This window comes from Dipodomys merriami, unplaced genomic scaffold (assembly GCF_024711535.1).
Source record: "Dipodomys merriami isolate MVZ:Mamm:240054 unplaced genomic scaffold, mDipMer1.0.p SCAF_11, whole genome shotgun sequence".
Classification (NCBI taxonomy): domain Eukaryota; kingdom Metazoa; phylum Chordata; class Mammalia; order Rodentia; family Heteromyidae; genus Dipodomys; species Dipodomys merriami.
The window spans coordinates 16,062,464-16,087,964 of NW_027202382.1; the positions used below are offsets into that span (position 1 = coordinate 16,062,464).

Consider the following 25,501-nt stretch of genomic DNA (forward strand, 5'->3'; position numbering starts at 1 on the left):
GAGAGAAATCTGTGGTTGCTCTCAGGAAAAGTCAATGCCAGGCACCCTGGTAATTCTCTGGTTTTCTACCCATAGGTGAAATTGAGGTGTTTTGGTAGAAGTCAATGTCCTTACCCTATAGCCCCTTAGCATTTGGACCTCTCCCTTGGAGAAGGAAGACTTACAGCAGAATCACTAGAGCACTACACTCCCAGAGAGAAGAACAAAGACTCGAGATCCTGCATCAAGGTGATGGCAGAGCTGGAACAGGGAGTCAAATCTCCCAAGTCACACAAATGGCTTTGTTTCCTACATTCACTGTCCAACCTCTGCCCAAACAGAAGATGGGATTTTCTTCCTGGGCACCTCTAAGATAGGCCAGCTCCAAGACCTTGAGCCTCCACCAGCAGAAACAGATATGTGGAGGTCTAATTAGATCTATTCACTGCAAAGTGCTCTGCACAGCTAGAAGGTGAAAGGAATGGCTTTGGGCTCAGGAAATTCTCAAGCAACCAGGAGATAGGACTGATCTCCTCTCTCCTTGAGCCAATGAGTCCTGCCCACTTTGGAAGAACAGAAGAAAGATGGCAGAGAGCCAATAGGCCTCATTAGCATCCCTTTTGTCCACTAACCCCTGAGGTACCTTAGCAAAGGAGAGAAACTGGATCTTCTAGGAAGGCACCACAGAACGAACCTACAAGACCCCCACCCCACCCAGATCCACCCACCCCACCGGGGACAAGCACCAACCCTCACCTGTTGATCGAACTGACGCTGGGCACTGTGTCATTGTCACACACTCGCTCTGCCAGCAGCCGGTCCCTGATTTCCCAGGCAAACATGGTAGGATTTTGGCGTTTATACTCAGCAATTTTTTCTACCACTTTGGGTGTGGCAACCTTTGGTTTAGATCCTCCGATCACCCCAGGCTTGATGCTTCCTGTCTCATAATACCTAGGACCCAAGGAAAAAGAAACTTAGTCATGAGGAACCAGCAAAGTGGATGAATATTTGAAACGTGGCTAGTCTGAATCAAATGGAAACTACAATCAGATTTTTAAAACATAGAACAACAAAAAAGAATAAATAATACTTTACTAATACTGTTTATATTGGTTATACTTCAAAATGATATTTTTATATATTCAGTTAAATAAAGCACAAAATTATACCTGCTTCTTTTTACTTTTCTTTTCTTTCTTTTCCTTTTTTATTTTATTTTTTATTTTTCAAGACAGGGTCTCCTAAGCTCACCTCAAACTTACAATCCTCCTACCTCCACCTCAGAGGTGCAGTGATTATAGGTATGTGTTGTTAAGCCCAGGATCTTTTTACGTTTCTTAATGTGCTACCAGAAATTTTTAAATTGCATGCTTGGCTAGTAGGACTACAGTAGCAGGATGAATTATATTAACAAAATTGTTCAATGTTTCTTCACCAGTTCACAATTTACAGAAAACTTCCAAGTCAGTTTTTCCATTTGATCTGCAACAGTTCTAAAGCACGTAAAATGCTTTGTGTAAAGTGGATAAATAAATAAGTAAACAAATAGATAGTTACATCTCTATGGTACAAACCAGATTTATAGAGGTTAAATGGTTTCCTTGGGGTGACACAGGATCAAGTGGCCAAGCCTGGACTGTGGCCAAGCCTCTTGAAACAAAGTTTTCCCCAAAAGGTGTCTTTGGTCTTTGAGTCACCAGTTTTCTCATCCTTAGAGTCCTCAGCCTTTTGTGAAACTGTCCCCTACAATGTATCTTATTTTTCCAGACAAGAAAAACAATAGCCATGGTATAAAATTAAGAGGATATTGGGTTCCAGAATTAATGGGAAATATGCATTGGAAGTCAAAACCCAAGCAATCAGAAAAAACAACCACAAGTCTCCGCAGCTCTTCCAGGGACCTCCCCTGAGGTAAATGGCTGTTTCTAAGGACATTTCCATGCTATCAGCTTTTCCTCGTTAACGCAAATAGGATGTCAGGGTTTTACAGCAAAACCGAGACCAGGGAGAAGAGTGGCATGAAAGATGATTTCAGGGAAGAAAAAATGACTTGATTCTCTCTCTGAATCTGAGCCGTCACTGGATGTCTTTCTCAATATGTACAGAGGAATTCTTGATTTCCTCTTCCAAAGGAGATTATCATGCAGTTGAATTTTTTCTTAACCAAAAGACATTTTTTAAATGATTTGTAATTTGTAAACCTAACATGTGTTTCTGAGAGGTAAGGGAATGAGGTGAGTCTGGATGGCTAGAAACATCTATAGAAGACTGTGGGACATTTATAAAGATGCTAAATTTCTCAGCCTGAGTAAGTCTGGTTAAGGCCAAGTGAGTGAATATTCTAGAAGAGAAGAAATAATTTGGAAGCAGTGATGTGGAAGTGAAAATTCTATTTTTCATTGAGAAGAGTGAGTCATTTACAAATTCTGGCCTTAAGGCAAAACTCAACGTATCCTTCTTCCTAAAAAAATTGCTAAAAGCAATTTTCTGTAATTTGCTAAGAAATTATTACTCACAACAGGTTTTTTTTTAATCCAAGAAAATATCCCCGCCTCCTTTTTTGCTCAAAAACTAGGAAAGTGTCTAAATCCAGGCACACCACAAGCCCTGAAAATTCCAATTGTCCCGCTCATTTTCTAATAGAAAGTCAATTTTTACTATAACCTAACAACTCATTATTTAGACACAGCACTCTAAAGTTTACAGAGCTCTCTTTCAGATTATCTTGATCTTCACACCAATCCTTTGAGGCCAGCAGGATTTTACAGAAGGAAAAATAATAATAAATAACTAGGAGACTCTGTGACTCACCCAGCACGTTCTGGCAGCTAGAAACAGCTTTGAACTCAAACCCCAAAGCCAGCACTCTTCCTGCTACATAGCAAGCTGCTGCTCTGGTTATCAAATTTTAAGAATTAACAGCTATGATTCTTGCTACTGTAGAGAGCTTGACTGTTTGCCAGACATTTCCACAAGCGACTTTCATTCACTCACTGAGTCAATAGTCCCTGAGAGCCTGTTAGGACAGGGACAGTCTCAGTGTAGGGGTGACAACCCCATAAACACCCCTGTGCTAGATATGAATAAGAGTACTACAGTCACACAGCAACTCAAGAGAGCAGCAGGATGAAGTCCCTTGCTCACATGGCCGGAGTGTGGCAGCACTCGGCGGCATTCCCCGCCTATCGCACCTGAGCAGTGCCAACAGTAAGAGTCTTCAAGCTTGACATGAGAAGTCTCTGTCTTTTTTTTGACTGACACATGGGCCAGGCACTTAGAAGGCAACACTGACACTCCCGAAACCCCAACCCGCAACTGTGTCAAGTGAGGATTCAGACTTAATAACCACCCTTTCATCTCTGCAAAACAGCCGTGCAGACCTCTGGCTCACAGACAAAAGGCGAATGGCAGCCACCAACACAGAGTCCTTCAGTGCAAAGAGCATCAGCTTGGAAGTCAAGAAGTGTAGTTGCTTGTCAATGGCTCTGACACTAACTGGCTGTGTGATCTTGGCTGACTCACTTGAGCTCTCTAGGCCTTGGTTATTCCATTTATATAATATGGAGAAGTATTTGCCCTCCTTGATTCTGAAGACAGAAATGCAGAAAGCTCATGAAAAGCATTGAAAAGATAAAGATCATTTACATAAAGTACATGGGTTGAGAATTAAAAGCCCCACTAAAATGTTTTGTTTTTTACTGTGTAACAATTTCAGTGATTTGAACCTCCCAACTAGACTCCAGTGAGAAAAGACAACTGCTGCACTCTGTGTGGACTTAACAGCCTCACATGCATCAAGCTCTGCCTTTCCAACCCATCAGCAGTGCCAAGTTCTAAACTGAATACTATACTCCTGATAGTCTGCCTACCTTCCTGAGGGGTAGGGGTACCTACCTGCCCCAAGGACTTGGTTCTCTCAACACACAAATTCTGAAAACCCACAAGCACTACACACTCTCACCTTATAAGTGTCCATCAAATTCTTCTGTGACAAAAAAAAAAAAAAAAATCAGTAGATCAAACAGCCCCAGTTCAGAAATTCCTAGTCACACTGTTTTAGGATTGAACTTGTTTCTTAAAAGGCAGTTCTAATTAGAGTGACATTTTGTCCACTGTGGTTCTTAGTTATGAAAATAATGAGCTATGAAATTCCAATTTATTGTTGACAACTTAAACGGCCAGGCATCGGAGCGGCACGTAACTTCCGAGTGCCACTCTACCTAGTGACAAATCTATTCTGGGCCATGGGAGGCTGCCGGCTGAGCTTGGAAGGGTCCCTGTTCCCCTCAGTCTCCATGGGAGATTTGGAGGCCTCTAGGGCACCAGAACAGGAGGACATGTCATTTGGATGTCCCCTGTGAGAAGATTTCAAACGGCGAGCAAAATGTCGGCTCAGCAAAGATGTCTCAGCAAAAAAACAAAGGAAGGGCCTTCTTTCTTTCCTTTCTCTCTCTCTCCCTCTCCCTTCATACACAGAAGCTTCACAAGAAGATATATGATACAATTCCACTCTAGAAGTCTAATGCTGAGATAGTCTAAAATATTTCTCTTCTTTCTCTTTTTCTCTCCCCTAGGTCCTGTTTGCATCTCTCTACCTTTCTATTGCTCTTTTGAAGTCATTCTCATTTCCCTTTGTTTTCTCTTTCTCTTTTCTCTGTCTCCCTGATGACTACTCTCTTGTGCTCCTGTCATTCTTATCTTCCTGCCAAAACCACCATATAACCAGAGCAGGCAGTTTTCCTTCGTTCCTCCCTGAACTCTGGCTGGGGCTCATTTGCTTGCAGAGTACAAAACAGGAGTGAAGCCCACAGCCTCCATGGATGAGGTGACCTGCACTGGGCAGGAAGATGAATCCACACAAAGGTCAAAGGACCTAAATGAGCAGCCAGAACCCTGGCCCTGAAACTTCTTCCTTTGGCCTCCAGCAAGGCTCTACATACAACGTTAGTCCCTCTGTCTGAGAGAATCTCTTGAATTCCATCAGGCAAAAGGAAAAGAGCAAACAGAAAACCATGCTATCATGGATATACTTCAAAATATTTGTTTGTTTGTTTTTTATTCAAGCATCTGTTCTCAAACCAGAATGCAAGCTATAGAACAAAGATTGTTGTCTGACCTGGAGGAATATAGTAGAAAGCACTAAAGTCAAGTATGTTCCTGCTTGCCAGGGCCAAATTAAAACACCACCACATGCTCCCTCCTTAAAAAAAAAAAAAGTTGTGTTTTGGGCTACAGAGAGATACTGATGGTCCTTGAATCCTTTAGACTTCATCTCAACACAAGTACTGACAGGTCAGATATACCTGGGTCAGTCACTCTAAACACTTTACCTTGGTAGATTTGTTTCTTCATCCTAGACCATGTTGAAACTATGGAAAAAATAAATGCAAGCACTAAAAGGCTATATAGCCCTCTGGGAAAATCATCATTGTTAGTATTTTGCTTGCAGCAAATCACCAGGTCAAGAGGCAACTTTCAAATGTCAGATTTGAGAGTTAGTGTTTGCTGTTGTTGCTATTTTTTCCCCCTCTCATTTAATCTATTCTTAGGATGCCTGTCAGTACAAAGGAAACTAAATCCACAGAAGGAAAATACCGCATCCCAACATTATAAGACTGATGATAACCCAAAACCAAACATGATGACAGGATTTTAAAAGTAAAATGTGCTTGTTAAAAATATTAAAATCAAACATCAAGATCTGGAGATGCCGTTCAATGGTAGAGCAACTATTTAGCATGCACAGGGTCCTGGGTTTTGATTTCTTGCGCACACACACACACAAAATCAGAAGGGAGGGAGGGAGGGAGGAAGAAAGGAGATAGGGAAAGAGGGAGGGAAGAAAAGAAAAACAGAAAGAAAGAACAGAGGAGATGAGAGGAGAGTTGAGGAGAAGAGATTCTGGTTGTGTGATCTTATAACTTATGGATTTCCTACCCAGCCCTGCCTGGACCCTGAGCTCACCTAAGATATGTAGGGAAAATTCCCCTGAGCCTCTTTCTCTTGGGTTCTTCATAATAATTGACCAGACTTTCACAAAATATTCTGTCTCTCCTGACAAGTTACTGTATTCCACCTTTCACTTGAAACGGAGGTTTCCAAAGGCTAGTTTGAATTGGATAATATCAAAGGTTTTGTAAACCTTAAAGTGCTGTGTATGTGGAACAAAATGCTGCCATGACCCTCACTATGACACTGGCATAAGGAACAGCTGCTGGACTATCTTTTAGATCTTTATTTTAGAGATCAAGGAAAGCCTAGAGCTCCTGCCTTTACCTGCCAAGAATTTTGCTGACACAACCATGGCTGACCCGAAGCTGCCTGGAGATGTCGCAGGGCCTGACACCTTGATGAGCAAGTTCCACTATCCTTTGGCGGACTACATCCGGGAGTGGCCGTCCATTCACAAAAACCCCCCCAAGCTGATTCACTCCTCCATGTCCTGAAACAGATCAGAAACAAAAGGCAAGGGGAAGGATGGTTAGAACCAGTCACATATTAGAAGCGCCACCGTGAGCACCTAAAGCCCCTCTGATCACAAGGCTAGATGCCTTGTGCCTAGTGTCTAATTGTGCAGACAACATGAATCACTTCTTCACATTAGTCTTAGCCTTTGTCCATTTGCAGCCAGTCAACTGAGCCATTCATAGGAGGATCACCATATTATGTTGCCTTTATTTACTAGCATTTTCCTCATAAATTTTTTAACAATGGAATATATGAAGACCCCAGTCTCTACAACTACATGATGCTGAAGATCCTGGGGGAAAAAATGATGTTTTAAAACACTGCATATTGAAAGAGAGGGGAAATATGGTGAAATCCTTTTTCTTTCAAATATCTTCAGAGTGAAAAGGTTTATTCTAATAAGCCTTCAGCTCAGCAAAAGAAATGTTTGAAAATCAGCAATGTAACCCAAGAACTAAAGATTAAAAAAATAATAATAGTGTCTGCAGAGCACCAAGACAAAAGCTGACTATCACCTAAATGCAAATTAAAAAACAATTTTAAGTCTTTTAAGGTGAGGCTAACATACAGCTGACCACTGTGCTCTCTCAGAGCACACAAAAGAAATGGGTCAAAGGGTCTTCTGAATATAGCACATTTCCACTTCACTGCATTAGGATTTGTTATAAAGGTGTTTCCCTGGAATTTTTTGGATGTTTTGCAGTTGACAAGCAGCTTTGAGTTGATTTTGAGTGGATGGGAGGGGGAATACAGAAGCCAAAGAAAGCTTCTGAGTTCCAGATTTTACTAAGGTTCTGGAATAGATTTTAAGAAAGAAAAAAAAAAAGTCAGAGAAAGTGCCTCTTCTACTCATATGTCCCTTTCAGGGGGAAAACAGGGAGCCAAGTAATTTAAAGAAAGAAACCAGTAAACAAAGTGATACAATGTAGCAACATTATTGACCCTGTAGCTGTTAATCAGCCACTAACTGACATAGCTGAGGATTGGAGCCAAGTCCAAGCATTTATTTACCTAGCTCCTGGCAGCTCAAAGGCCAAGGAGGGGAAGGAAAATCTCCTCCTTACCTGAGACTGACTTGGATGAAACAGAACTCTAGAAGGATAGCCAAGCCACTTCCACGGTCACACACATACACACACATACAGCACTCTAACACATAAACTAGCCACCTCATCACAGCTATTTCCCCCCAGGACTCACTTACCACCCAGGTTTGTGAACAACATTTTACATTGAGGGATGATATCATCATAGCATCATTTATATCCTTAAAACTGTTCAAGCAACCCACTAAAGTTTCCCAAATTCTGCAAGACACATAATTCGAAGACACATAATTTCATAGATAGCTGTATTACTTAGTTCCAGTTCTCTGCTGAATTTTTCCTCTGATTTTCAAAATGAGTTTTAATCAGTTTTGATTGCTTTTTAAAACTTCAGGTATGAAAGAGGGACAAAAAGAAAAATCTTTCAAATGGAATTTTGGAAGTCAGAAACACAATTACATAGTTTACCTAAAGCAGAAAGACACCCTGGTCAAGAGCCTTAGGAAGGCTTTGTTCTGGATCTGGGAGCATGTAATAAACAAAATTAAAGGGGCGGGGGGGCGGTAACAAATCTCTCCAGAGCAGGCTGGCTTTAAGTTTTAAAAAGTAAAATTAAAATTGGTATGGACTCATCTGGAAAAACAAAGGCCAGGAAAAGAAAGCAGAAAGAGCACACTTTTGATATAACTTGGGAGTATAGGCAGCATGGCCCACCCACAATAGTTGCTTGCTATTCCACTGATGATTGAGACTTTATGCCTAAAATACAATGCCAATTTTTAGAGGATGTCAATGCCAATAGCAGTGCTGCAAGTCATTTGTGAATTTGGACTGCTTTGTATCATGAAGAGGGGGAAAAAACAAAATTCAAAGGTTTTCTAGAATCTAGTCTCTTTAGGTCTCAGAAGATTCCCAAACTGCCTTTCCTTCACCACAAAGGACAAACTACCAATGCTTATGCAGAGCTTGGTGCACATGTCCATAGTTGACTTTTATTCATAATGTCCTACGAGATTCTTACCCAACTTCCTGGAAAGGCCCTCAAATCCACCTGGCACTCTTGACTCAGTCACAGTCCTATCCAACAGAACTCTTCAAGGATAACAGTGAGAAGTTTTTACACTGTAGACTAAAGAAAGCCACGGAAATAAGTGAAGTCCAAAGTCTGATAGAAAGGAGATAGAACAGCAACATGAAAGAAGAAAAGAGAGGTATATACAAAGAGGAAAAGCATCAAAACTAAATGATACAGACAAGGAGAAAGAACCTAAAAAAGAAACAGCAGATTAGGCAGGTAGATAAGAAGCCAAAACAGGCCAAGAAATGGAAAGGGGCATCTGGAAGACAGGTGGTTTCTATGGATGGGGGTCCTTTGTTTGTTTTCTAAGGCACCAGCTCCAGCCCTGCTTATCCTTGGAGAATTCAAGTCTCTACCTCTACTTCCTGTGGACTCCAGCTAGGTGAGCACTCAGAGCAACATATGAACTCAGCTACGCATTCTAGAGTGCTTAGAATTTACAGAGACAGATGCAAACAAATCAGTTGAAAACCAGGAAACAGATTCACAGATATAAGGGAAATACAGGGCACACTGAGCAGGGGTGGTTAAGGGGAGGGGGGGAATGTAAGGAAGAAGAGTTGAATCATGCATGCCCCTGGGACCTTCATGTCTCTGCTGTGGAAGGGTCTGGCCTCCACAGATGTTCTGCGGGTTCTGATAAGGACATGCTGCCCTGGAGGGGCCCTGCCCACACCCCAAAGACCATGGCTAAGAATAGAGTCTTAGGGAGATGGTCTGTGCTTATTCTGCAGCATATTTAACTAAAAGACTCACATGGTTGTTGAGATTGCTTCTAGATATACCAGGAGAAAAACATACAGGCACAGACATGTAAGCAGGTGTACAGGGGAAAGGCAAGGATACAACCTTCCCAGTGGACTCTCCAACCCATAGACAGATGCTGACACTCAAGGACAGGCTGCGTGCACAGATAGGGTTAGACTACACTGCTTCTGACAGAGAAACTCAAGAACCAGTTTCAGCTTTGCCCATGGGAACTTTTGTCCATCCTTTTGTTTCTCTGACCTCAGTATCATATTCTGTAAAACAGGTAAGGTTTTGAGTAATATTCAGATAGGACATTGGCTGCACAAAAAAAAAAAAAAACTTTTATAGTTAACTGGTAAAGATGCTTGGGAAAAAGAAACATCTAGGGGATGGATTTAGAATAGGGGATGGGGGGACCTTGGAACTCAGGAGCCCATTTCCTGGAAGTATCTGCTCTCTACAGAAGCTGTCCTGCTCAGAGGTGAAGATGGGAGAAGAGGGAGAGGACAGGTGACAGGGGGAAACCGACCAGGCTAGGGAAGGAAGATGAAGAGGTGGAGACTTTGTCTAAGCCTCTACTACCCTAGTCACTTCTCAAGATTTACGTGCTCCCTCACTCCCATTACCAGCAAGTTAGGGCCCAGAGCTGTCTACATTGTGTAAGAAAACAGCTTTGGACACCAGAATCCAAGGTTCTTCCAGAGAGACCAAGGGTTGGCACCAGATTTGGAAGTTAGGCTGGCTGGGGCCCAGCCCCCCACTGTGCTGCCAGGGAGATTGAAAATGGGAGGAGGGAGCACTTCCCGATGAGGGGACAGATTGAAGGCCAGGGCAAGGAAGCACAGACAGCAGCAGTTGGCTAACCCAAGCCTGGAAAGAGCTGCCTTCTCCACAGCCAGGAGACCATGGAGTCTGATGCTATCATCCCAAGAGCTGGGGCACCACTGGGCAGCAGAGCTTCGGCCAGCACAAGGCAGCCAAGAGTCTGCAGATTCCTGCCAGCAAGGAGTGAAGCATGGGGACCAGCCCTCCCCCATCTTGTCCCCCAGTATCTTCCTGGCTGAGCCAACAGCTTACCCACCTCTCAGAGCATTACCCCCAAATCATTTATTTTCAGCCTCACTCCGCGAGAGACTCCGAACCAGGTCTATGCAGGAAAAGGCTGCGGAAGGCACAGAGGGTCACCGTGGACTGGAAACCGTTTGAGCGCAGGCCCCAAATGGGGAGGAATGGAGGAATCGTTTGAGTTGGGACCAGAGCAAGCGGGATTCTCTGCTCGAATCTCCCCCACAGCTTTGGAGGATTACCTCCGATTCGGATATTGACACAAAGAGAAACTGACCTGCCTGCAGCTAGTCTTCGCTGCCTAGACAATTCTTCCCCAGCTGCCAGGCCACTCGTCCTTCGGTGGCAAACACGGACATTCTCGGCCGAAGCCTGCCTTCTCTCCAGCCGGGTCTCGGCTGCCTTTGTTACATAAGGGACTCAAAGCTAGGGAAGCTGGATTCCGGCTCTTTGAGAGGAACCGAGCTTGGTAAGGGCTCCTAGACATGGAGCAACTCCCTGACCCACAACCCGCAGAAAGTCTAATCCGGGAGTGGAGGCTGCCAAAGCCTGGCGCCTTCCTCTGGCCGGCTCTACAGTCAACAGAAAGGAAACTCAATTCGTTCCACTTGGAATTTCCTTGAAATCTCCGAATCTAATCCGGAGTTAACTCACCGTGAGAGGAGCGCTCCCCTCGCAGAGGCTGTGTTAAATGGGAGAAGTGTCAGGATTCCCGCGGGTCAGGCAACCAGGCCGGCCTAGCCAGCACCGAAATGACCCTTGCGGTCTCCTACAGAAGCAGAGGCTTCCAGGAGGCAGGGGCAACTGGCTGGTGACTAATTAGCTTTTCTCTTTCTTTCTTTCTTTCCTCCTTCCTTCCTTCCTTCTTTTCTTTCTTTCCTTTTTTTTTTTGTTTTGTTCTTTTTATGGCAGAAACCATTCAGGCATCCTGCAGAGAAAGACCCTATGGGGTCTTTAAGAGTCTCTGTATGTTCTGACTTCCTCCTGAACAGAAGCTACACGCAGGGACAGAGATTTCGTTGATTTTTCAAATTCCCCTCTCACTCCAAGACGCCTTTGAAACCCTAGACCCAGGATCTTCTCTTTGCCCTCAACCTCTTCCTTCACTCAGGCAGGGACTGGTCAAGGCTCTACTTTCCCACCCAGCGCCAGCCTTGATCAGTCCCATAGCAGGAAATAAAAAGGGGGGCGCCACCAGGATTAAGGTGTGGGGAGCTCTCTGAGACTCACACTGACCTCTGCTACAACTTCGTGCCCAGCGCCGTGCCGAGTTCTTCAAGCCAGGGTTCTCCCAGATGCTCTGGGATGTCGCTGCGGGAGCCCGGGAAGGACTGCAGCTCGGTGGCTGTACCACGCGTTGCTGGAGGCGGGATTTACCGACTAGGGGCTCTGGCTTGAGCGGACGAGCGCGCCGTTCCGCATCCCCTGGCTGGGAGCCCTGCACTTTGTAAAGTTGTCTACGCAGCTACGGAAGTCTAGAGTCCTCCCGGCCTTGATACCTTCCCCGGGGTCCTATACCCCCAACCCGGTCCCAGCCGGAGAGTGAGAGAAACGAGCTCGCCGCCTACTTACTATGCATGGATGCAAACGGGTCGTGCTTACAGTGTATTTCCATCGGGGCGCTCCAGACTCCAGGCCGGCCCACGCCGCCGCCTCCTGGCGCCAAAGGGCTGCCCAGGGCGGCAAGGGAGCCTCACCACCAGGCCGGACACCGTGTGAGCTGAGCTCAGAAAACACTGCTGGAGCCTTGGGGTCTTTTTCACAGCCTCCCTGCCGAAGATTGCCGAGAGTCGGGTGGAGAGGCGGGAAACGGCGCTCAGCGCAGTCCGTCTGGGAGCGGGCGCCCAACTCTGGCTGGCTTCGCTCCCTGGCTGGCTCAAGCGGCGGCTCCCGGCCCACACAGGAGTAGCTGCGGCCAAGGCGCCCGCGGCTTCGGGGACATAGCGTAGGGGCCCACCTCCGGGACGAATGGGAGACCCCGGCCCCCGATAGAAGGGGCTTGGAGGAGGCCACCGGAACACACGGCCCTTAGCTTCACCCAGGGAACAGCGCGGCCCGCGGGATGCCAGGCTGATTCCGCGGCCTCGGTGCCTCTGGGGTCGCTCTTCGACCCCTCGGTCTCCACCAGGTCCTTTCTCTCTCTGCTTCTCTCAGTCTCCGACGTCTCGGACGTCTCGGACGAAGTTGCAGAGAACTTCCTCTCTGGCCGTTCGGGGGCCGCGGCGGGTTCGAAGGGGCTTCCGCCACTGATGAGAGAGCTGAATCACGAGTCCCCAAAGGGCCTCCAACCCTCAGACCCCAGTACCCGATGCCTTCAAAGTTCCCGCAGCCCCCACTGCGCCCCCATCTCTGGGACCCACGAATGGGGACCACAGCGATCGGCTCCTTCTCGCCTGGCTCTGTGCCTCACGCCTACCAACTCTTCGAGCCCCGCTGCCCTCTCTCGGGGGTCTTGTTGGACTGTCTTCCAGACGCCTCTTCCGGGACAGCCGCTGCGTCTGCCCCAGTGGCGGAGCGAGGGACCGAGAACAGAGCGAAAGGTCCCCGCCACCAAGGCCGCCGGGACGGTGGGTGCTGAGAAGAAGCCACTGCCTGCTTTGACTGCCCGCGCTGCCGCTGTCGCCGCCGGCGTTAGCCCTCCGCCTGCTCCGCGCGCACAGTGCGCCACCGCGCCGCCCCGGAGCCGCTTTCAGGACCCGCTGCGTGTGGACAGCGCCGCCCGGGGCTCAGCCTCCCTCCGGGCGGGGGCGGGGGCGGGGCGGGGGCTAACTTGCCAATCACGCTCCATCAAGCCAATCAGAACGTCGGCGGCCAGTTCTGGCCCGAAACACCTCCCTATTGGCTAAACAACCCTCGAGCTCCGCCAGATTAGCAGATACCTGGGCAATGGGAGAGAATAGGGGGCGGGGTCCAGGCGGCGGCGCCACGTTCATTGACAAACGCGTGGGGCCAAGGCCTAGAGTACCGCGGATAGAGGAGGGGGAGGGGAACGAGGGCCCACGCGGTGCCTAAAGGGTCTGGCTGCTGGTCCAGGCTGGGCCTACCTTTCTGCTGCGGTGTTGGAATTCTGGGAAGCCCTGCGGGATTGGGGGCAGCCTAGAAGGGATGGAGGTTAAGGTAGGGTAATAATCTTCAGAAGGAAAAAAAAATTTTTTTTGGTTCCGACCAAAAAAAAGCCCACATTCAGGAATGTTGGAGGAAAACATGGAGCGTAGTAGAGATCCTGCTTTCACTCTAAGTAATGGACTTGTAGTGGGAATATACCTGCCAGTTCTAACCTCCCTTTCCTCATCTGTAAAGTGGGCACAGTTAGGTCAAGGAGCCTTGTTTTGATGCACTCCATCCAGAGCAAACGTTTCCTAGTCTTATCAAGTATCTATCCTCAAGGACCTTAATTCTTCAGACGGTTTGAAAGGATATTACATATGCCGTTAAGGTCAATAATGAAAAGGCTCCTTGGCAAAGAGTGTAGCTGAGCTTTTGAGACAAGGCTCCAGGCTACTAGAGCTCCTAGATTTGGGCCTTCTTGCCAGCCTCGGGGAGCTGCCAGATGCCTTGGAGACTGGTGATGTTGCAGTTTAAAGCTTCTGTTAACAGTAACTATTCTGAACCTGTCACAAGGCCTCTTGGAAAACTGAATGAACCCAGTACTATGCAGGGCTAACGAGAGTCCCTGAAAAATGGGTGGCTAGGCCGTCTCTTCTATCAACAAAGTGATGCCATGCCCAAATGCTGTAGCTTCCAATTGTTAGGAAAACCTGACATTTTCTTATGTGAGAAGTTCCTGTACTTCTGTGTGTGTGTGTGTGTGTGTGTGTGTGTGTGTGTGTGTGTGTGTGTGTTTAAATGGGTGAATTTCTGGCAAAATTCTCCTAACTCAGAAGAGGTCTTTGGTCAGCAGTGTAAAAGCTCCCAGACCAAGATCTTAAAGTAAGTTAAATCTTAAAAGGAAGTGTGTCTGCTACTCTTTAAGAGCCTATGGTTCTGTGAGTGGTATTATATGCCAGGATCCTGCTCTAGAAAAGACAATTAACATACAGGCCCCAGTAGTTCTGCAAGTGATCTGGACAGTCACCACTTTGAATTTGTAAGTGAAGATCCTCTTCTATGAAACACAAATCCACCAAAACAAGGTCTCTTAGATGTCTGTTCCAGGCAAGGGCTTGTAAAGAGAACAGAGCCCAGGCTCATCCCAGGAAGACCCTCCAGATGTTCTCTTGCTTATTCTCTATATAGTTTTCCTTCTCTCCCCTCTCTCTGTCCTAGCTCTTCCTCTCACATCTTTATCCTGGGTCAACTCTTGGGTCTACCCTTAGGGGCTGTCTCAGTTGCCTCTGGTAGGTAGCCAAGTTTCCACTGCTGATACCTATCTCTACTAAATATCTATGCATAGCTGCAGAAACAGCCAAGCCCTGACTTTAGGGACCCAGAATGCTGAGGTGTGCTCTGGGGAGGTCACTATCTCTCAATTTTCTGGAACCCCTACCTTGTCAGGATCTTGCACACCTCCTTGGAGCAGGGAGGTGTAATGAGAAGAGAGACTGGGATGGCATACAGTCCTGGCTTTATTCAGAAGTGCCTACTAGATCTTGTATCACTAGAATTCAGAGTCCCAGACCAGACTCCATTCCAACTCAAGAAATTGAGGTGTAAGGATACCCTAAAAGAAGCAGACTGTCGTTGCCTGTACCTCTGGCTCTGCACATACAGATCTAGAGACTTGAGCTAAAGGGTCTCAAACTATAGTTTCCCCATTTTATAAATGCACGACCTAAGGCTAGGAGGCAGACTTTAACTTGTCTAAAGTCATACACAAAACAAGCCAAGGCTGAGGAATGAAAATCTTTCTCAGAATTACCACTTCTAGCGATGGCTTGGTGTTAGAGTGAAATAAAGAAGGATGCTCCCACATAAAAGAACCTGAAGTGCTTGCAGAAATCGGTTGTCCTGTCAGGCATGGATAGAATCCTCCAACACTTTGAGGATGGGATAAAGCTGCTGATATTATTATCCGAAGAGGAGTAGCTCAGAAACTCGGGTCTTCCCTTTCACACAGTAGGTGTTCAGCTTCTACACGGCTTCTGCTTTTGGCTCCCTAGTCTGTTTGCAGAAAGCAGCTCCCTCCCGCTTGAAGTTGTACCCGGCACCGCAAGGAGACTTTCCTGTGGGCGTGGGCGGGAGTGGGGGGGGTAATTCTCTGTCCCAGGAGTGGGTTGACCTTCCGGAACTTCAAAAGGAGCTAAGAGACCTGATATGGCGACCACGAAGATGAATCTCACAGGCCACAAAACAGCGATCCAGAGAGGTTAGGTGACTACCCCGAGATTTCACAGCTATTCCCTGGCCGAAATGGGCTTCTGCATCTCAGATCGGCCTCTCTGTGCTCTTCCGCTGCCTTTAGGAATCTGGAAAGATTAGCAGGCACGCTCCACTCCCTGAGATCTAACCTCGCTGTGGGCAAAAATGGCAGAGCGTTGGGCCAGGCCCTGTACTAGGCACAAAGGACCAAGAAGCCCAGAAAGAAAGCTTAATTTGTGCAAATAGAATTATTTTAGATGATTTTTGCCTTTGGAAGAAAGCCCATTTTGATTTCAAATATTTGAGCAGTTCTGACATTTTCACCTAAGTCTATAATCAGAATTCATCCTCACCGTCACTCCTGCTTGCGCACAGGGTAACCAGAATTCTGGACCTGCTGTAGTGTTCTGTGAGCCTGAGATCCACTCCAGCAGCCCAAGTCTAGCCCGTTTTCCTGCTCTTTCTTCTCTCAAAGTGAGGCTTTACCAGTACCCAAACAGGTTGCTCTGCAGGAAAGATTAGATATGCCTTTGGAATCCCTATCCTAACCAGATAGCTAACCTGGTATTGTTAATCTAACAGGCACACACACGTTCACCCATTCTTGCTCATATATATATAGCTATATAAAAAACTATATAGTTAGATATAGTGTATATATATATATATATATATATATATATATATATATGGAAAGGTAATTGACTTGTGATTACAGGTTTCAAAATTCCTATGATTCCTACACCTGCATCAGGTTCATATGCTACTTAGCCTAGGTTGGTTGCAGTCATTGAAAGGGGAGAGAAAGAGATGGATAAGGGCAGAAGTTAGATTTTTTTCCAAGAGCAGTAAGCTATGCTGGTGTTTATTATTGTTACCAGCTTGCTCTTGCAGAGCAAGAGCACTAGAACAAACTACCTCTCGCTCGCTCGCTCTCTCTCAAAGACATAAGACTGGGTAGTCTGTCTCCTAAGGCCTCAGTATCCTGTACATCTGAGAAGCTACTTCCCAGTGTTTTGTTAGAAAAGTTCCTTGGATGGAAAGTATTATCATCCCTCCCCAGCTGGGCTCATTGTAGATCTCAGAGACTTAATGCCAGTGCCCAAAGGGAAAGTGTACAGCCCTTCCAGGTCTCTCTAGACTAGGGGCTCAAGGGCTCCAACCTCAAGTAGCTTGCCAAAATGGAGTTTTTCTGAGATGAAATCCAAGGAGGAAGGAGGGAATCTATGTCCTCTTCTAAAAGGAGTCAGAAGGCTAAGGGTAGAGAGGTTGCCTTCCAGATCTATTGCTGTCACAAGTCCTGTATTATGATCTTTATGCTTTAAATTCTTCTTCCATACTAGAAAGAAGAGACCAGGGATTGAAGATCATTAAGCTGCTCCTTGCTGGATGCTAACCTAGGACTTAGAGCTAGGACATATCCTCAACATTATATAGGAGAGGAAGCTGAGGTAGGAGGAAGAAATGGAATGCAGCTCTGAAGGAAGAAAGGGGAGGTCTAGAAGGCCTAGAACTTGAGATATAGGAGGAGCCCTTACAGAAATTAGACCTGGACACACCTTTGAACCTCAGCTCAGAAAGTTCCTCAGTCTCCTCCCTCTTTTTCCTCAGGCCTACCTTAGGCCTGTGCTAACTAGCCAAAGGATAATATCACCCCAGTTGCTGCCAGAGAAGAAATCTCTTACCCCAAACCCATTGGTGAGGAAGGGATGTGGCTTTCAGGATTTTAAGCTTTAACCCCTCTGGGGTACCCACTACACAAACCCCACCCAGTCCAGCAGCTTGGAGGAATGAATCGCTTTATTGATTAAACGATTATCCAGGCGATTGAACTAATCAAAGAGCCCATCGACCGCCATGAATTACATTCTTCATAGACAGCTTGTTGGGAAAGACTGCAGTGGGCCCCACAGACCTCCTGATCCTCACATGCCTCCAATCCATTTACAACACATATACAAGCCCTAGTGCCAGAGGCAGGCACCTCTAGGTGTCCCTACTACTGTAGAGTTCATTACCTGGAGAAAGGGAGGCTGCCTGGGAAATATGGATGGAGAAGAGAGGGTTTCCATGTTCCTTTTTCTGAACTCTCATCCAGGCAGTTTTCTTTCCATTCCTGCCCTCACTTCTCTTCAGTCAACACTTTTGGACACACATCATTATCCAGGGAGTTGGCCTGAGTTTGGTGTATCATTTCTTTAACCTTTATTGAGGCAGGAGTAAAAGCAGTAGCTTATCGATAGCCTAGGGATTGGGAAGAGAGGTTCTTACAGAAATTGCTGGGACATACATTTGTGTAGAGGTTGGACCCATGGCCTAAGAACTGAAAGAGGCCCACATACCAGCTAAGGCTTTAGGGCAGAGGTTTACTGCCCCTAGCACATAAATGTACCTTGCTACATTGTGCCTGGGCCTCTGGGAGACAGAAGCACTATGCCAACGGGGCCTAAGTACATGCAGTCATCCCAGCTAGATGCCTACGTGAGACACTTACATCCACCCACTTGTGCTTTCCACCATTGAAGCGGTACCCACAGGATGAAATCTGTGCACACACACACACGCGCATGTGCACACACACATACATACACCTGTGTCAGAGCTTAGTCCAAGGGAAAGCAAAGTCAGGCTAGGAGGATTCTAGAAATGTCCAGTGGTCCAGAAGCTTCCCATTCTCACCTGCCAAAGAAGACCCATGTATACTAAAGCTAGGTTAACAGTGCCCAAAGAGTACACACTGTACACTGAGGGCCTACTTATCTTGAATCTACACTTTCACTCCTCTTTCTTTCAACAAAATCAGACCTGGGACTGATTGCCCATACTTCACATAGTAGATGCCATAGCCTCCAACCCTATGTCTATGCTTAGAGACAGTTATTTTTGTGTGTATTGGCACGTACACACTGGACAGCTGTTGACAGCAAAAACTAGAGGAGTCAGAGTAATCATCTCTTACTTTTAGAATCACCTGAGATTCAACAGATGAACAGATCATCAAAGCAATAGAGGTACACTGACACTTACCAAAATTATATACACATATTACATTGAAAATGAACTATACAACTTGTGGTTGTAGACGGGAAGGAAAAACTGAGACAGAAGGAAGGGGTAACATTGTCCAAAAAGAAATGTACTCTTTATCTGACTTATGTAACTGTAACCTCTCTGTACATCACCTTTATAATAACAATTTTTAAAAAGGAAAAAACACAACCTTGAGACACATTTATATACTTAGAAAAACATATGTACAAACAGTAATAAACATACACTACTACACCAGGAGTAAAAATACAGGCACACAGACTCTTAGATAAATACTCTGACATTTTGAAAATACTTTTATAGGGACAAACAAACTCCATGTCACTCATATACACACTGAACTCTATATGTAAACACACAGATCCAAACTTGTAGTTTTAGATAAATGCCAAGACAAACAATTAGAAACAGAAAAAAAAAAAAAAGAAAACAGGCAAACTTAAAGATACTTGGACTGATGTGAACAGATGGGCAAAAAGACATACAAACAAGCTACAAATAAACAATCGGTCAGTCCCAGAGAAAATAAAGGCTTCTCCCCTTCTCTTCTATGGTTGCTTTGAGTTGGCGCCCAGGCCGGGCGGTGTCCCAGAGTTAACAGGTCTAGAGCCAGTATCGCATCGCAGTCCTACCTGTCCTGCCGGTCCGAGGAGTTGGATAATTTTTCTCTAAATCCATTTTGATATTTCAGGACTTGATGGAATGGACGGGGGAGAAAAAAAGTTTCCACTTTTTTGTGCCTTTTTTTTTTTTTTTTTTTTTTTTTTTTTGGTGCCAGGGGCGGCTCACAGGTCGGAATAATTCAAGCCTTCCGCTCCCCCGCCGAGCTGGGGTAGCTGATCACTGAGCTGAAACTAAACGTTTTAGGTGGAAAAAAAGCGTCCGAAGGCACCGTGAAATGATTAAGGAACTAAAGAGCTTCTCGCCATGTGAGATCATGTCCTGTTCTCGCCAACATCACAAGATGTCCCCAGACACGCCGCGCCCCCAGCGCGCCGCCCCGCACTGCCCGCTCGGACTCGGGAAAAGGTGTCCACGCTGCGCGGCCGGGCCTGCTCAGCATGCCAGACGGGACGGACCGGGCCGGGCCGGAGCAGTGCCAGAGGCCGGGAGAGCGGCAGCAGCGCCTTCACCGCGCAGCCCAACACTTTTATAGGGGGTGGGGGGAGGGAAGGAAGGCTTCAGGCTGCGCCCGGCGCTAGAAGTCTGCGCTTTCTACGGGAAGGACCAGACTGAAGCCTAAAAATCCAGCCTAGGCTAGCTGGGGCCTCCAAGTTGCACCTTCCACCAAACCTGCTCCTGGGCGGGTCTGCGTTGTGCTCGGGACTGGCGACCCCTTTCACGTGTAAAGGCCAGGGGTTTGCTTTGAAAGAAATTAGCCACTCTGCCAAAGAGGTGGTTTTGAAGTGTGTGTTGCCTGGCACAGAAGGGAAGTTCCAGCATGGCCAGATCCACCCCTAGGGCGGCGCCAGCCTCCAAAGTTCTCAGCCATCCTCCCTGGGCTCGGTTGTATCTGAAGCTTCAATTTCTGGGCCCCTGTCTCCGAGGCAGCGCTAGATCCCGAAATTCTCCAGGCCCCACTCAGCCTCCAGGTCCAGAAACTCCCCCCTCCACCTTAGGGTGACCCTTTCCACCCTGGTGCTGAGAGGTTAAGCTGTAAAACGCTCTTCCTAAAATTCAGGCCCGCGATTTGGGGCACTCAGGCAGAGCAGAACCATCTCAGGTAACTCCTGGATATTTGGCAGGAGTTCTGGACACCCTTACCCCAGCCCATAAATGGAATCCCATGGCTCAGAGGCCAGGAGATGTGGCAGTATCTCCGAGCCTCTGGGACTTGATTCTGGAGGGGAAATAGAATTGAAAGAGATAGGGCAGAAGTGTGGCGTGTCTGACCCATCCTCTTCGGCCCAGTCTCAAGACTCCCCTCCTTTCCCTTCTCCCCAGTCCCCAATCCAGCTGCTCCGCCTGGCCACTGGGAGACTGTGGGGCCCTGCTGCGGGGTGGTCGCAAAGGGAAAAGATCTCCAGGGCGGGGGAAGTGCCCGCAGGAGGACTCTTGGCCCACCGGACAATGGCAGTTTGGGAGAGTGAATCGGCCTCAGAGAGTGTTTGTTTTTTTTTGTGTTTTTTTTTTGGAGTGGGGGGGGATAGTCACGAGGCTGGGCCACAATCTAGAAAAAGGGGAGGCTAAGGTTCGATGAAAGGGGGGTTGGGGGACAGTGGGAACCGGACATCGCGTATTTGCTGAGCAGATTTCAACAGGATCGGAAACCTGGCTGCAGATTCCCCGGCGCCCCCCCCCCTTTCTCCCCACCAAGTGGTTTGTGCAATCCCCCTGCGCCGCCTCCTCTTTGCCGCTTGTGGGTCCGGGGTCCCTACTTCGTGGCTTGATTTTTGGCAATCTCCGAGCGTTGGACTCTCCCGCCGCAGCCTCGCCGCAGCTCCGGCTTCCCGCGCTCTCGCCTCGCGGTGCGGGAGGCCTCTCCGAGGAGCAGCGGCCTGGCGGGGCCGGGGGATCAAAAGCCCTTCTGAATTGACGTTCCCTCCCCAGCCCCAAGCTGGAGGAGGAAGTTGTTAGCTTTTTGTTTTTCTTTTTCCTATTTGGGGGTTTTGTTTTTGTTTGTTTTCTGTGAGTTTTCGTTCCATAATCTGTGAGACAGTCTTTTGTTTCGGGTGTTTCCAGTGTTTTGGGTGTTCGTTTGTGGAACTGATTTCAGTGAGTTTTGATTTGTTTTTTTAGCTCTGAGTCTCAAGTTGTTGGTTGGGTTTTGCTCTCTGTCTTAGGAGGTTTTTTGTTTTTTTTTTTTACATTTTGTGTGGAAGTTTTATACTTTGTAAATTGCCTTTTTGTGTGTCTTTTGTAAGAGATTTTCTTCTACAGGATGTTTGGGTATCTTTTGATCCTCTTGTAGGTGTCCTGTGTGCTGCATCGTTGAATTTTGAGTTTGTTTTGTTTACTTCAGTTTGGTTTTTTTTTTAATGAGCTATACTTATAGACGGAGGTTCCTGGCTTCGTATGTTTGTCTTCGTATGTTAGCTTTACTTTTGATGTTGTGAGATGTTTTGGTGAATTTTGCTTTGTACATTTTGGCTTTGTGAGGGGCTTTGGGATTAAAGCTAGGGACAATGGCCACCACTTCGTTCTGGCCCGCCACTAGGCAGGGCAAACCATGCTCGGGAATACTCGCCCACGGCACCGGCAGCACAGAATTAGCACTCCATGCGCTCTGAAACCTGCGCAAAACAAATGTGTGTTTCCGAGGGGGCGCCCAATTCTAGTTACAACCCTGCGGGGCCTGCTGTTCTAGTATTTCGGTCAGAATTCAGAGTCCCTTCACCAGGTACCCGGGCCTAGCAGTGATCCATTTGTCCAATCTATCTATACCCCGTCTTCTTTCGCCTGGTCCCCATATGCTTCCGAATTCCCCGACTCCAACAGCCCTGGGACCAGAGGCGAATCCCCACTCGTAGAACAGGTGACAAATCAAACCACTTCGGAGAACACGGAACTGATGCTGCGGTCCTTAGAGGTCTGTAGCAAGTGACAGGACGCGAGGAGTTTAGGTGCCGGTCGGATCGGCTTCTAGATGTCTGATTCTCTCTGTCTCTTTCTCTTTTCCCTTGCCCGAAAGTCTGGTTTGCAAGCATACATGTGTTCACACCCGAACACAAGCAGACGCAGCCGGAGGGTAGAGGGAGCCCGCTCCGTGGCAACCGCGGCCTGGCCAGGCGGAACCACTTCTGGTACTGCGTCAAGGGGAAACCAAATTGTAGTGACCAGAAATGTTCCAGAGACAACATAAGGCATCCTTTCTGTCCACGTTGCCCAGACAACACACCAATCTTCACACACCTCTGTTTAAATGCTACATTAGGGAGAAAAGGAGAGGTGGATGTATGGGCAGAGAGACAAACTAGCTAAGTCGGCATGGAAATAAGAGGACAATCTATAGATGAAGGAAGAAACATGGAACCGCAGAGTCACGACTGTCGCTCTAGACAAACTGAGGCCCAGGAAAGGGGCTGGGACAGAGGCTCCTCCAGGCCTCTGACACACGCTAGCAGCTGTAAGAGAGAGAAAGCTGAAACAGAGAACAGAAAGTGACAGGAAAAGAAAAGAGACGCAGAAGGGTTTGGCCTAGGCACGCTGCGAGCTTCCTTCCAGCGAAGTCTTTGCCACTCAAGGGGGGTGGAGGGGAGGCCGACCTCGTGAGGCGAAGGGCCAACGTCTGGTTCTTCGACTCGGCAAGGAAACACCGCGGGGTCCAGGGCCGGTGAGGCCGAGACTGGGCTGGGTTCCGGCGAGGCGATCCTCTTGCCGCCGCCTCCCGTCCAGTCCCTCCCCCCCCCCCCCCCACCTCCGACCTCCAGCCCGATTTCTAACTAGGGTAGGGCCACCGCAGTCTACCGCTGGGCCTCCCCTCTGTGAGAGCCCTGGGAGGAGCCACGGTGGGGAGACTCAGGCTCCGGAGCTCGCCGCAGGAGCCCATGCTGGGTGTGGGTGGGAGCAGGCACCTACACTAGGAAGCGAAGAAGAGGCCCCGCCCTAAAGCCGGGGGCCCAGTTCTTGGAGGCCGTGGCCGGAGCTGGACTCGCAGGATTCCCAGTCCGCACAGCGCGCACGTGGTACCGCATCTCGGCGGGCGTCGCCCCTACAGCCCAGCCCCGCCCCGCTCGCTTGGCCAGGCCTGGATGTCAAAAGTGAGACTGGACGCTGAATCGTGGAGAGTACATCCCAGGCGCCATAAACTTGGGACTTGCCTAGGGGCGGTGCCGGAATGGATGGAGTCGTCTCTCCACCTTGAACTCCAGGGGCGCAGGGCGCAAAAAGCGCACACCGTTGGCCAGTTGCTGCCGCGGGATTTCAGGCTGCGGTTGCGGCCGTGAGGGTTGAGGATTGGTTGGAGGTCAAAACACCCATTTCTGCTGCTGCTGAGGTCCTCTGCTTCGAGGGCTTCGAGCTCTGGTTGCTGGCCCCGCTGCGGGTACCATGTGCCAGAGACTCGCAGACCAGAAATACTCGGGTAGGGCTGGGAAATTCGGTAGGGCTGTGTGTTCCGGGGAACCTGATGCTCAGGGTGGGTTGTTATTATTGTTGTTTTACTTTACTGCTTTTCTTGTTTTAATTAAAACCGTTTTCGAGGGAAGCCTCAAAAAGTGCGAATCTGAGTCGTTTGGATAGGTTCATCTCAACTCAAAGCCAGTAATTCAATTCAGTTTCGCGACTGGTTTCAAGTGTACAGGTACACACGGCGGACGTCAAGATTACCCGGCTTGGAGACGCGCACGGTCGCGATGCGAAGGCACACTCTTACAGAATTCTAAGATAAAATGTACTCCGCTGGAGTTACAATCGCAGTATGGAAATATGGAAAACAGGCCGTCGATTGTATTTACAATTTGCCAACCAGCCTCAGCAAAACACTTATCACCTAAGAATGCAAAGCGAGGTACTGAAAAAGATTTGCAGGTGTTCTGGTTGTGGGGGGGTAAAAAATAAAGTGTAAATTAGTTTCTTTTGATCTTTCATTTTTTAAAAAAACTTCAGCAATGCTAGAAAATGTAAATAATAAAATAATATTTTGATAAAGAAAGTTACAAATAGGATTTTTTCCTATCAGTATTTATACACTGCACTCTTAGCTTCTCCCACGACGTTTTTTTCCTCTCACCGTGTAATGTGAACTTTAAATATTCATGTTGCCAGCCCAGACTTACATGTATTTAATGTGTTTCAAACTAATCACATTTTAATGTAATATAATTTGATTCAACAAAGTATTGGAACATAAAGGAACTCACTTTGCAGGCGATTTTGAGTGAGAGCGAGTGGGAGGGCTTCTGTTAGCGTTTGAGGTAGATCAGACGGCTAAACGGAAATGAAAGTTCCTCTAAGTAGGTCTTTTAATGTTCTCCATTACTTCATAACCCTTTTTTTTTCTGTAATAATTTCAGAGTTGTGGCAGAGGATCACAGCGAGATTGGGGTACTTCCAATGGTGCGTGCAGTATGAACCTGCAAATTGCCAAGTGAATACCATATAGTTTCAGGGCAGGTCATGGGTTTGGTTTTTCTTTATTTTTAGGGGGAGGAAGTCTTACAGAGTTTGGTCAGGAGACTGCAATATGTAAAGTCTAGGTTTGAGGACATGCTTTACATAAAACCCCACTCCATAATTGTTTCAGATTTGCTGTTGATTACTTTATTTTTTTGCAACCTGACCACCAATTTAGTGGTAGCATCTTCCATAATTCTGCCCAGAGTAAGATGGAAAAGAGAACCTAAGCTGGAGTCCCAGGAGCCTTTGATATGAACCCCCCATGCTTCAGAAGGTTCTTAACTTCTTCACTTTGTACTTTAGGCAGGGGCAAGTCCTTCCAGTGCCAAATTCAAACCTTAAAGAGACAAACTAAAGGTATCTTCAAATGTATTTTCAGTCAGATTAAAGCCATTTTGGAATAGCAACTTAGTATGATGAGAACAAGAAATTTATCTTCCCCCAAATCATGAAACTATGCCTAATGAGAAATCATGATAGTGTACTCTCTTTATAAACACATACAGCTTTCCTATCACATAAGCCTGGGCAACACACTATTACTAAGGAATCCAGAATGGGACATTAAAAAGATGTGAGCTTAAAAGATTTGAGGATAAAAATATTCATGCCAACTTCATACTAGGGCCACAATATCCAAATGTTTCTATTGGAATGTTGCCATGGTTTCAAGTAAAACAATTTATTTCCCGGAGAGAACTTTATA

General features: G+C 47.0%; 1 protein-coding gene across 4 annotated transcripts in view; it reads right to left on the reverse strand.

Annotated features, from left to right (window-relative positions):
- The window catches only part of Pax5 (paired box 5), a 180,882-nt gene extending 161,019 nt beyond the window's left edge, over positions 1 to 19,863 (reverse strand). The window contains exons 1-3 of one of the 4 annotated variants that reach the window (XM_070009992.1): positions 19,371 to 19,863; positions 6,259 to 6,424; positions 736 to 933 (exon numbers count right to left, since the gene is read on the reverse strand). In XM_070009992.1, the coding sequence (XP_069866093.1) occupies positions 736 to 933; positions 6,259 to 6,424; positions 19,371 to 19,416 (410 nt within the window). In that variant the 5' untranslated portion in view covers positions 19,417 to 19,863. Of the gene's footprint in view, positions 1 to 735; positions 934 to 6,258; positions 6,425 to 11,961; positions 12,999 to 19,370 lie in introns of those variants that run through there. The other 3 variants (XM_070009998.1, XM_070009993.1, XM_070010006.1) reach the window with 3 other exon arrangements.
- Positions 19,864 to 25,501: the final 5,638 nt, after the last annotated feature.